Source organism: Centruroides sculpturatus, unplaced genomic scaffold (assembly GCF_000671375.1).
Source record: "Centruroides sculpturatus isolate CEXI.00-Female unplaced genomic scaffold, Cexi_2.0 scaffold1161, whole genome shotgun sequence".
NCBI classification, from domain to species: domain Eukaryota; kingdom Metazoa; phylum Arthropoda; class Arachnida; order Scorpiones; family Buthidae; genus Centruroides; species Centruroides sculpturatus.
Genome location: NW_019385327.1, coordinates 169,038 through 183,334, shown reverse-complemented (window position 1 = coordinate 183,334; position 14,297 = coordinate 169,038). Strand labels below are relative to the sequence as shown.

Here is a 14,297-nt window from a genome sequence, read left to right as displayed (position 1 = left end):
TTCGTAAGACCGATGTTTCGGATAACCAATTACGTACGAAAAAATATATTAATTTATCCCATCTTGACATTTTTCTCCGTTGCGTGTCGCTTCGCATTGAATTTTCGTCGATATTAAGCCTAACGAAGACTATTGTATCGTTAAAAATTATTTTTTTATTTTGTACGAACAAAATAAATATATTGAAAAATATAAAAACAATAAAAAATTATACTTCAGAAGTTAATTTAGTATCAAAAACGTAAAATATTTGAGTAGCCCAAGACATAGCCAAAGATTACAGTGCCACAGCACTGGCGAAAATTTAAATTTGCCGACTGGAATTCTTTCGGATGATTGACTTTCAGATAATCGACGCTCTACTGTAATCCATCTAAATGAAGCTAAATTAATGTTCAAGTGTGATCCAATCATCTATAACAGACATGGGCAAATGCGGCTCTTGCTGAAAGTGTTAATTTCTGCTTTTTATTATTATTTTTACAATTTTATTTCCACAATTTTGTGAAAATATGTTTATTAAAAAAATTCAATATTTGTTTTATATTATATTTATATTATATAATAAAATCGCAGTACAGAACTGCGGTACAGAATAAAAAGTGCAGAACTACGGCTCCCATGCATTTTTCAAAACCTACATTTCAGCTCCCACTGAACTCTTGCTTGTCCACCCCTGATCTATAATATCATCAGAAATTGAAAAGACAATGTTAACATGCTTAGGATACCAAGGGTATACACAATTTCATTGAGACAACTGATTCTGTTATTATCTGAAATACGTTAGTTCCACCACACAATCTACCAAATGATTGAACACGAACATGATATTGACACTAAAAAACACAAAACTGTCCTGACAATGTATGCCTCTGATAATGATGTGCATGCCTACTTGGACAGAGCCACCATCATCAAATGATTTAAAGAACATAACCATATCAAGAAACTTGAAACCCTCGAGATATTTAAATCTGAAAAAGGGGTTATTACATTAATTACATGGATGACTGGCAATATCTGCATGACAAACAGGGACAGAATACCTGCACTACAAAGTTTTAAATTAAGAAAGTCTTTTCTATCTTATTTCAATTTGGGTTATTAAATTAACCCAATTGTTTATTCTTCTATTTATTTATGTTATTTTGATTTATTATACTTGTACTTTGTAATAATTATTCTTATTTTATGCATTAGAACATTTTCAAATATTTTAAAAAGATATTACTGTTTTTTCCTTCACATTCTGTTTTGGAACATCTTGATTTGATTAAGTTCTCACACTAGTGTGGTGCTTTAAATTAAATAGGGAGAAAATAAATCGCTTACTTTTTTGTAGTCCTACCCTCCACAATATTCAAAAACTTGATGGATTACAAATCAAAAATGCAACAAAAAATTTTTAAATGCCACAATTCACAAAATTTGAAATTTCAATTTTTGTGAATTGTGGCATTTAAAAATTTTTAAATGACAAATGTGCATAATTTTGTTTACTCAACTCTGTAAAATCTGGATGCTTTTTGGTCAGTTTCAGTCTCGAGTCATCTTCGAGTTGAAGTCGGTGACGATGTTTAGTTTTCATGTTTGTCATGGCCGAAAATCTGCTCTCGCAGAAGTATGCTGTGCAAAATGGTGGTAAATATTGCTGCTTCGCTGACACGATGATAATGATAATTGTACAAATTGTGTTAATTGTAAAATTTTTGTTTCTTGCGTAAGAATTTCATTTAGGTATTGTCACAAATGCATTTTTTGATGAAATTTCAAGGATGTTTTTAGTTATAAATAAACAAATTTGTGTATTCGACATCATGTTGTAAATTGCCAAATTTTTAATGGTCCACCCATTATTATTTTGATTGCTTCATCTCATGCATTTAAATTTTAAATCGACCAATTTTAGATTGCCGCGCTACCTCTTCAAGCAATTTCATGTACCCCTGGGGTATGCATACCACTGATTGGGAACCATGGAACTAGATCAATGACACACAAATATGTTGTTATTTATGTACAGTACAGTACAGTACAGTACATACTTTCGCATTCAAATTTTTTTTGTATTCAGTGAAAAGTGATAAATACATTGTGTTAAAACTAGATCAATGAGTCATGAGTCGTTCATTCCTTCATTTATGCATTGTATATAGTCCCCAGAGCCTTTCACATTTGAAACTTGTAAATTTAAGCTGATCACACACTTTCTATGCATTGTGTTTTTCAGTTTGAACAGTAAAGTGTTTCATGCCTGATCACTAGTAATTCTCCAGAATAGTGACCGTTCATTGTTTTTTTTGTATTAATAATGGTTCGTCTAAATATCCATACTTTCTTAATGACAGCAAATTGAAAATAGACCCGATATTTACCATTGTTCTTTCTGTTACCAACTCAGATGATTGTAACTGTAGGTACTGTGCACTGGAACTGCTAGTAACAGAAATCACAGATAGAACAGACTTTGCAATAGAAAATGAGGTTGTGGTGATAGAAATTTCTGTTGATGCATTCTTCTTTCTGTAATCTTTCTTTTTGCAGGTTTCTTTTACTCCAGATAACAACCATTCCAATCGTTTCTTTTCCATTTTCCTATCTTTATTACGTTCTACTAATGTAGGAAAATGAGCAGGTATAGGTGTAATTTGTATATTTGTTCCAAGAGATATATATAGAGGAAGATTTCTTCAGTAAAGGCTGTTATACACAGACGAAAAAAAATCGGATATAACTGGCTGGATCGAACATAGTAATTTACAAAACTTATTAAAATATTTTCCAACGTATAAAGAATTATTTTTATTTAAAGGTGGATAGATAAAAAAAAGTCACGGTTAATCCTCAAAGGATTTCCGTAACGTGTATAACAGCCTTAAGATATACCCTTGTTTAATGTTGTTGGAAGGGTCATTGAAGAATTGCTTTTGGACTTTTTCCACATTCTTAGTAGACTTTTGTTTGGCAAACTGATTAATGGAACTGTTAATTTCATTAGTTTTTGTTCTTTTGCTTCTTACATTTATAGAAAAATTTGACTGTTTTTCGATGTTTGAAAATGATTCATATTTTGAATAATGTGACTTTGGTTCAAATTGGAAGGTCTCATATAGTTAATTTGGTCTTTTCTCTCTCTTACGATTTCCATATCTGGTCTCGACATTCATGTCTGGAGTCACCAGAACTAAAAATCTACAGATTTACCCCAGATTTAAGGAATTTTAGTTGCGTAGATTTTGGGAAATTTAAAAGGGATGTATCTCATACAATTTTTTGCGACTTCTATTAAAATTCATTCATGATCAATAAAATATTTTATGGTTTTCTTAGTGTATGCTCTCTTTGATAGTCATTAATAATGATAACATTAAAACTCCGTTAATTATTGCATCACATACAGACCCTTAAAAACAATAATAAACAAAAAATAACATTATAATTTTTTAAAGTACTGTATATTTGTTTGTTATAAAATATTTTAATAAAAACAAAAAAATTGTAAAAATACAAATGAAGAAAAACCTTTATTCTGACAGTTTCCGAGATATTTACAGTCGACCCCTCCCCTATAACACGGGTTCCTATATCACGGTGAAAAAGTTGCGACAGTATTCGTACAAACATGCTAAAAAACTCCTTTAATTCAGTAAAACATCATCGCCGACTCGTGTCACGACAGGATTGCACAAACCGTTGAGTTTAAATGAGCAGCGGACCTACCAAAAACCATTTATTATTTAATGTCCATAAAAATTATATTTATATTAATGTCTCTAAAGTTCAGTGAATTTTTCGCAAAAAAAGTAATTTATCAGGAAGCACCACGCGAGCGCCATTCGATTACAATCTCCATGACGAAAACAAGCTTAAGCAATGGCGTAGTCGAACGGTACACACTCAATAAGTAATCCTACAATTTTTTGTTTATAGCATAGTTTATATGGATTATTCCCAAAAAATTATACGTATTTTGGAAATGTTGAGTCGAATTAGTCTAGAATCGATTAATTTTATGGAAGGAACCTTTCAAACAGCCGTAGTCTGTAACTGCATACGTGCCGGGCTGTGATTGGCTGGACTCCTAGAAGCTGGATTCATAAAAACAGGAACGTATCTACCGTGTTGCAGGGGGTCGACTGTATATATCAGTGATTCTCAAACTTTTTCGATCCACTGCCCCCTTTGTTCCATAAAGTTATACCCAATGCCCCCTAACCCATTTTCTCTTGTGTGAGAAAAGGATTGGAAATATTCTTAGGAAAACTTTTCTATGAATCTCACACTTTGTGCCCTTACTGTACATTGTTCTCATCATCTGGAAACCATTAAACGCAATGTTTCCTCTTATCAGCCCCAATTTTGCCTTTGGTCACCGTTCAATACCCTGCCTCTATCATAGATCTATTCATCGCGCCAGAAGGGGGCGTTATTGCTTACTTTGAGAAACGCTGAGCTAAAATAAAAGTCAATGTGTTAGAAATATTCAAGTTGTGACCTTCAATAAAAAATATATAAAATGTCAACATTTTATATATATTCCGTCAAATTTTTATATATAGAATTTGTCTGCCGTCGCCCCTCTATATTTCCTTAATGCCCCCCAATTCTCTTTGAGCCTTCTACTGCCCCCCTGAAAGCCTCCAGCGCCCACAAGGGGGCGTTATCGCCCACTTTGAGAAACGCTGGTATATATAAACGAGCAATTATTTGCTGTGACATCGTCACAATGCCGGGTTTCAATTTTTAATTTATTTAATTTAAAATATATGCTCTTCACCTCAAATTAGTAGTGGCTTGCCCCTGTACATCATACTTTTCCTTTAACAATAGAGTTGTGCATTAACTGCTTTCGCAAGAAAGGATTTCAATTGAAAGAACATGACTTTCAGTTTGAATTGGAAGTTTGTACTGTATACAGTATAGTTAATCGAGGTCACCTGGGCCTAAAGTTTCCACATAGTTTATTTAAATTGCTATAATTCAAAGACCATCGAACTGCTTCAAAACTAAAACCGAATTAGTGTGAGGGTCTATAAGAATGACGTAATACACACGAATTGCCGAGCGGAGTGAGCAACAAGACATCATTTAAATCTATACCATGGTCTTGAAACTAAGGAACCAATATGGTGGCTCAATAGAAACATTGGTCTCCTAATCTTGTTTTCCAGTAACTTTGTTGGCGTCATTTGTTGTTATATTTTTATTAAAAACACTTCATATTTTTAACTATTATAAAATGGCAAAAAGCTTGATTTTGAGGGTGGAGGTGGGTTTTATAAAAAATTGTAAATGCTAATAACGAGTAAAAATTGTCATTAAGTCTGACCCTACTGAAAATACACACGATCTCTCGCCTTTAATCACCAAAATTTAATAGCATCACTCCTCTAATACACAAACCTTCCTGCAAACTTCCAGAATTTTTAGCCAAAAATTCAGGAGTTATAGAACTTACTAACTCCTGTACTTTTTGTCGAAAATCGTACTCCCACACACATTAACATTCATACATACAGAAAAAAGCCTGAATTTTTTTTTCATTTCTCGACATTTCAAGGTGTCCCGAGCCCAAAAATGTAGATATTTTCTGGGGGATCATTTTTTGACCCATTGCCATATTTTCCCCGATATATATAACAGCCGGAAAAGTAAAAATATTGAAGCGTGCTTTTCGGGTATACTAGTAGTTATTTCTGAAATGTAGAAAACGTAATTGCCACCAGTGGCCCAAACCACCGAACACTGGTCGTGGGTTCGAGCCCCATCGATGGACTCGCCACTTGGAGTTTTCCGGATTTTCTTCGCGTCTATTTCCCATTGAAAGTCCATCCAAGAAGTACAGTACTTGGCAGATCGCCCACGTGTTGCGTTGTCTTATACAGTCGACCCCCCTATAATTACGATTCCTATAAAACTACGAAAAAATATACGTATTTTGGAAATGTTGAGTCGGATTAGTGTAGAATCGATTAATTTTATGGAAGAAAACCTTTCAATCAGCCGTAGTCCGTAAACTTGACACGTGTCGGGCTGTGATTGGAACGACTTGTAAGAAATCGGATTCCTAATAAATTGGAACGTATCTATATCTTATAGGGGGGTCGACTGTACACTATAACAATCTAATCGCATACAAATTACGTTTTAAGCACGAAAACAAACATTAAAAAAAGACAACTCTTTACTGAAATTTTTTATTGTGATTTTACTGAAATACAAGACAGGAAACTAATTTTAAAAAACATCACATTTACAAGGATGAGGACAATATTTAAAATTTGTGGCACATGATGACAATAGCAATATAGTAATATAATGCATCTCAAAAATTTTTTAAGGCAGAAAAAAGTTTCGACATTTCGGATTATTATAAAAAACGAAATTAAAAAAACGGCATCACAATTGGTCGTCACTTTATCCTGTGACTAGATAGTCTGATGCTCAACTGATTTACCTCCACGTTTCCACTTTTAAAAAACTAATTAATCTCTAATATTTAAAACTAAATAAGATAGAAAAATATCATACTCGTATCAAAGTATTATTATTATTAGCTACCATAAATTGTCGCAGACAATATTTCATGAAATTTTCTCGAAAATTTCCACGTTTCGCTTTGCAGCGAACAGATACATACATTTAAACACTCCTAACAAAGGATCACTTTGAATCTCATTGTTCTATTAAGCATACGCAGCAACTAATAACTCCTTTTAAAGCTCCGCACATTACCATTTCGTGACATTATCGATTACATCATGATGATGATGATTACACGAATTTGTTCAATTTTTATTCTCAAATAAACACCATATAAAAAGTATGAAGATCAAAGAGTTTAGGGAGGATAAAAGTGGAGGTTATGATGTAAATTCCTTAACTTATTTCTTAAACTGGAAGGTGAATTGGAAGATTATATATATATTATATATATAGCAGGAATTTTGATCAAACAAACATGGACTTGACTCTTAGCAAAAATTTACTCGCATGGTCATAAAATTAAAGGCTCCAACAACCGTCACGATCCAATTTTTTTTTGTGCTAAATGACATATTGCATATATACTATTAAATACAACGAAAACTTTCTATAACGGATCAAATTAAAAAGGAAATTCCCATTCCACAAAAGATTTTTGAGCACGTTTAAGAACTCTTCGTGCACTTACAATATTCTTCCAGTTCGAAAATTCTTCAAGTATTCCAAAAGGGGGGGATTGTATAGTAGTTTAAAAGTTGGCACACGGTACCATTTCCTTGAAAAAATTTGGCATAAGATTCTTTTCGTTCCATAATTTAGAAATTGCTGCCGTAGAAAAAGATATAAGAATCTATGAACATATATATATATTTATATATATATATATATAAAAGAGGAAATAAGAAAGAATCTTCTCGATTCACAATATTAAAAAACTTCAGATAGATGCATTAATAGAAAAAAGATTGCACAAGATGTTCTTCGAAGAGATTTCTTTTACCATGGATGAACTATAAGCAAGATGAATGCATATCCAAAATTGTTTCCATGTTTGACACTATAATTAAATAGATTTTAAAAAGATAAACACGGTTTCTTTTGGTACTAAAATTCTCGTTAACACACTTCAATATTTTGTTTAGCATGAGGTATTTAAACTTTTGTTTCCTTTGATGCAACAATTCTATATTTTGAAATTACGTGACACAAAGCTTGGTAATTTTCACATTGAAAAACCTATTGGGTAGCAAAACAAATTATTTTTTCCCCTTTTTTTCATAAGCTAAATTTACATAATCATATATAGATATATAATATATTTTATATATATTTGTGTGTGTGTATATATGTATATGTTTATGCACTGTATATACAAGTTTTAAAATTGGCGATTGCTGCTATAATTTAAAGGTTCCCATTCCCGAGAAATGGAGCGTTATTTAATAAAATTTAGTGGGGTTTTTTTTTTTCTTTTCTTGTTTATGAATCATAACAACAATGCTAATTTTGGTCTCGTGTTTGATAATATACATATATAATAGTACGAAACATTGCACTTTACAATATTGGAGGAAAAATTGGTTAATATAATTACCAACCTATGAGAAAGATGAATGTTTTTTTTCTTGTTTTTTTTTTCTTTAAAAATTTCCAAAACTACAAATATATTTGGGAATACAAAGTCGACATCAAATATTTACATTGAGCACAGAATACGTGTAACGATAAAAATTAAAAAATAATAATAAAATAAGAGGGAAACCATGCGTTACCTCGAAAGGATTCAATCGATTTGCAATTGTCCATTTGCTGTATCCCCAAAAATTCATCATCACAGAGTACAAATACAAAATTTACATGGCTATTTTCACTTGTAAAGTTTTAAAATCCTGATGAAACCTCGAAAAAAGTCATAAAAAACCAAATTCTAAACTTTTTGTTTTCCAAGATGTCGACGGGACAAAACCAAAACGAATCACACTTCTTGTCCAATGGTAGCTGCTGTTAAGGAGAGCACACGACAATAATAATAATAGTGATAATAATAATAATAATAGAAATGAATCCAATAAGAGAGAACCTCTCGAAGATGTCTTCTGACGACGTCGTCGTTTAGTAAGTGTAATGTCCAATTGTGTAAGGACGAGGAATTTTCGGTCTGCTCTGCTGGGATGCTCCGTACAACCAGTTAGGTCAGAACTTGGTGGCACACGTAAGGTCCCCATCGGTCTGAAGAAGAAGGGAGGAGTCAGGATCTTGTTGGTAGTCGTCACCGGTCATTAGCTGCCTGCTGTCTGTTACAGTTGTTCATACTAGCAGACATGAAAATGGGGGTCAGCAAATAACATGCAGGTTTAGGGAGTCAGTTCTATTATCGAAAACTTTACTTAAACATGCAGGTGTGGTTCACGTGCATTAGAAATAAAGGTGCATACTTTGCAATCTGGCTAAATTTTTTTAAACACATATCTACAGTTATACATGCTGTTCTGGCCGGAATAATCAACGTTATTTAATAAATTAAATACGTAAAAAATAATTTGATAATGCAAAAGACATGCACGTAAAATAAAATAAATAAATAGTGCGGTAAGTAAAAGAAGAAAGTCGTTTATTTGCTCGATTGGCAGTTTTTGATTTTGGATTTAAATATATATATATTTTTTTTCTATTTAATATCTTTTATTCATATCTACGGTTAGTTAAACATATGTGCATAAAGGAAATATTAAAGTTATTCTAATAAATTCTTAAAATTAATCAGAGACAGATCTTTGACTTCAAGCCATTCGTACAATTCTACACCAAAATGTATTTTTTATTCTTGAATTTGAATAGTGACCATTAAAGAACGTCTCGAATGTCTTAGATCGGTCGCCGATTTAAACAATAAATTTTATAAGCTGGCATATCTCAACCCTTTTTGAAAGACCAACTGCTTTAATGCAATAATTTGGAGCCTGCCACTTATTGGTTGGGAAATGCCATATACCTGTAAAATAAATCATAACTAGAAATTATCCATTGAATATCTTTGATTAAGATTTTTGAGAGAATATTTTTCTTTTAAACAACTTAAACTTGAACATTTCATTCTGTTTGGAATGAATTTTTACATTTTAATCAATGCATCTATTAAAGAAGTTAAACTTATGCTTTTGTAATCAGTCATTTTAAAAATATGATAGCAATGATTTAATTTTATATTTCTTGTGAGACGCATATATAAACATAGTAGAAAAATAATCAGGCTTTTAATCTACTATGAATATAATAAATTATAAGTATTTACAATAGGATCATATTTAAAAAAAAAACGGCAACGAGTTGCTTAATTTTCCTGGCAACATTTGGTGGTGCCATCTGTCATTTTATTTTAAAAACTTTTTATATTATTAAGTATTATAAATGGAAAAAAGGTTAATTTTCGGGGTAGGGATGGGTTTTATAAAAGAATTGTTAGTGTTATGACACGTAACCCTCATCACCCCTCCCCTCGACATCCTTTAACCACCAAGATTTAATAGCATTGATACCCCTAAACCTTCCTGCAAAATTTCAGAAATTTTTGAAAAAAGCGACGAGAGTTAAGCTTCAAAGAGGGTGAACAAAATCGTTACTGTAACAGAAATGCTTTCAAACTATAAAGAGAACAATATGTATGGATGTTAGTGTACGTGGGAGCACATTAACATCCATACATATTGATCCATACATAGAGAAATTACCCCTAAATTTCTCGACGTTTCGAGATGTCCAAAGCCCATAAATGTAGAAATCTTCCGGGGATCATTTTTTGACCCATCACCATACTTTCCCTTTGTTATATACAACAGCCAGGGAAGTAATAAGCATCAATTGCAGCTGTACACTTCTGTTAGTATCCATACTATTTTTGTTCATGCAGCACTGGAAGCCATTTTTGTGACATTTTTAAGGGCTGTTCTTGGTCGGAGAATATTTAAGCAAGAAGAGCATAACAATGCTTTCTCAATCTCCTTACTCCCTTAATTTTGTCAAGTAGACTTTTATCTATTCCCTAATATGAAAAAGTTGAATAGATGCAGATTCCATAAAAACAGAGTGGAAGATGCACCATTAAAGATATCACAAAAAAATTGCTTCCAGTACAACTTTGACAAATGGTATGGTTGCAGCTATACACTTCTGTTGTAAATGACACTTATTCTGAAGACGAACTACTGTAAATACTGATATGATTACAGTAGTAAAAGTTACATTAAAAGTTTGGTTTATTTTTTACTATCCCCTTCGTACACAAACGTTGAGCATTAAAATCCCCCAAAAGTTCATACGTAGTACAGAAAAATAGTAAAGTTTTGAAGGAGGCTATGCTAATTACCAAAGTTTACTTTTCTCACAAATAAGATATATATTTTTGTTTGCATCAAAATCTTTCCAAAAGCATAGGTACTTTGAATGTTGCTATTATTAATATAATTACCTAAACAATGTAATTTTTTAATTATTTATATATACAATATGTTTATTGCATATTCATGAAATAGGATTTTCATACTAAATGTTTTTTGCAACGTTTTGCAGTTCTTTAAGGCATTCTCCTGAATTCTTTGAAAGGATTTTGATGCCATTATTTATAGCAATTTATTGTTCTATTCATTGGTAGTGCAATGATCACTTCCAATTCTCTTAAAGCTTGAATTTTTAAAAAGTTGTGTCTTTTATAATTAAAACATCTAATTTTTTTCTTTTTTTTTAATCATTTGACATCTCATTTCCATCAGTCAAAATTTCTCTTAACATTTATGCTATTATTTTTTATTTATATTGTGTATTTACATATCTTTCCTTGTTCTCTCTATAGTTTGAAAGCATTTCTGTTCTTACAATAACTCATATTGATATTTTAATTTTAACTAAAATGGTCACTCAAAATTAAACTTGATGACTGGTTAAAGATATATACATTTTCATATATACATTTTCTACACATAGAATATTGTTTCAAATCTTTCCTTTTAGAATATATTTTCAAAAATTCAAGTAAAAGAAAATAATCTTTTATTTGTTTTACTGATAAATTAATTAATAGATAAATATTTTCATAAAGTTTCTATTGAATTATCAAGTAACAAAATATATGAAATTTACTCTTAACATTACAAATTAAAATGAAATTTCAATTTTTCATTTCATTATTTTATGACTTGCTCATTTATTTTTATGGGGAAAAACTTTCAAATTCTCTCTCTCCATATAAATTCTACTACTAAAATCCTCTGCAGAGAAATGCATCTCCTAGTAATAATTTTATTTGTATCTCAAGCATCTACAAAATTTTTAAACTTTCAAACTTTCAAAAATTTGATATTTTTTTTTTTTGCAGTATCAAAATGCTGTCTCCTATTCTTTAGTCTCTTTTAATATATAACCCAAAAAAAGTTAATCATCTTCTTGAGTAAACAATGGAAGAATAGGCCTCAATTTAGAAGTCTGAGTGTCTCCCGGTGAGTCCAGGAGAGTTGGCAAACTTATCTGGAGTCAATAAAAGAAACATCAAAAGAAAGTAATAGATGCCTACCAGTTTGCTATTTAGCAAACTAATTTAATTTTTATTTGTATTCAGAGGTCATAATGAAATAGAGAATCTTGATTCTCTTTATCTTTATTTCACTTGCTACCTCCTGATAATAAGTATACAGTCCAGAAGTGTTTGAATTTTCTAAAATGTTTACAGGAAGAATAATAGTTTGAATCAGATGTTCTGTTTAAAATTATTTAAATACACTTAAAATTCAAATGCTATTTGATTACATAAATTATTTTCAGGATTAATGTTTGGAATTTGTATTAAGGTGGCTCCAAACATTCTGTATTTACCAATTAGTGAATAATTGCCTTTTGCCAAATTGTTTGTTATGTGGTGAGCATGTACTGTACACACACAATTACTTGCCAAGCATCAGTTTGTTCTGGGAATTACAAATATTTGTCTGAAATTCATTCCCTTTGATTCAGCATAATATACCAATAAGGAATGGGAAACAACATATACAGAATATTTATCTAGTGATGTCACAAATAAATCAGCCACACTACTTGGTATTGGACAAATGTTTTCTCAATGTTTGATGAGTATTGAGTGTGGAGAGCTTTAGAATGAAAAATATTTGATGTTGTTATATTATTAAATCATTGCATCTTTGTTATTATTCTTTAAAAAAGCATAAAATTCACAATAGATTGCTAAACACATGATTTCATCCTATACTTTAGTTACATTTCAAAATTACATTCGCTTGGATTTGAGAGATTAAATGATTTTGATTTTATGGCTTATGAAATATTAACATAAGAAAAGTAATATTTTTATGATTATATTTTCACTTCATTATCAAAAATATTCAAGGATGAAACAGATAAATTTCTAATTAAATTTAATTTAGAACATTTTATAGTTATAATATTAATTTAATTAGAAAGATTTCAATTTTAAAAGCTATATTACAAAAAAATTCTTTATAAATTAGTAATTATGAGAAAATAAAGAAGCATTATTATTTATATAATTTTAAAATATAATCCACAATCTTATATGTAGTCTATGCAAGGCCAGATTAAGAGCTAAAATGCCTTTGTGCCAGAAATTAAAATGATGCTCCCCTCTTGGACCATCAACTTCAATCACTGTGTCTTTATTTTCTACTGGCATATGGCTTGTTGTATGCACTGACATCACTGTAACAGTGCATTAAACAAAATATTTTTTATACCTCTTCTGGGCTTTCCAAACATTTTTTCTTGCTTTTTATTTTGTTTTGCTCACCAGACAGAATGTCAATGCTCCAAATTGCACACTTTTGCTTAAAGTTCTTTTGCAAATGCACAATTTGCTTAAGCCAGAGATTGACCCAGATTCTATAATATATTGTTCTTTGAACTAATAAGAGTTGAAAAAGTTTATATATAAACTGTCTAAGTTACTTTTTTTTTAATAACTGCTATAACTCAACTGAAAAATATTAATATCATCAGTCACATGGTTGTTTGATAAGGAATCTGACTACTGCAAAGGGGATTTGAATATGATCCAGATCTCTATCACTTATTGTGGGTAGTATGAATTAGGGCATCATTTCTCATCTCTTATCTATGCTGGACATCACTGGGTCAGCAAACTACTAAAACAAATGTAATTGTAACTGGTCTTATAGTCTAAATGTCACATTCACTACACAAAGTTAATATCTTATACTTTATATAGTAATTATCAACAATAACATTGATAAATAGAAGCAAATTTTAGCATTTTTTTTGAATATTTTGTGCAGAGGAGAATAGACTATATATAAGACAATATCAGTATTAATTCATAAGGTTAAATTAATTAGTTGATGTTATTTATAAATCTAAAAACTAATGCATGCAAACAGAAATTAAAACATGCTAAATAATGAACTTAACAAATATAAGTGCACAAAATTAGTAAACTAAAAAACGTTACAAATTAACAAAGTTAATTCTACAAGTACGTGCAAAAGACAATATTAGTAACGGAATTATTAATACGACAATACCTTAAAAACGGATCAGGAAAAATGACGTTTCACTAGGTCAATATGGCTGCCAAGGTTGTACCTTGAACTAATAAAAGTTGGAAAACTATAAATGCATTCCAAAACATAATAAAACTGCACATTAGAGAAACACAATATAATGCTTACATGCACATAAATCTTATTAATAAAATTATAACAATAACTTGCAGCTGTGACATGCAAACTCAAAATTCCTTGTAAAAACAATGATGTGTAAAAATGTATAAA

The 14,297-nt window shown here is 30.8% G+C and overlaps 1 protein-coding gene across 1 annotated transcript in view; it reads right to left on the bottom strand.

Moving 5' to 3' along the window:
* Positions 1-6,681: 6,681 nt before the first annotated feature.
* Positions 6,682-14,297, bottom strand: part of LOC111637698 — a gene marked incomplete at its 5' end in the record, with an annotated part of 154,134 nt that continues 146,518 nt past the window's right edge. Inside the window, one exon of the mRNA XM_023383267.1 lies at positions 6,682-8,718. Within this exon, the coding sequence (XP_023239035.1) occupies positions 8,683-8,718 (36 nt within the window). The remainder of the gene's footprint in view (positions 8,719-14,297) is intronic.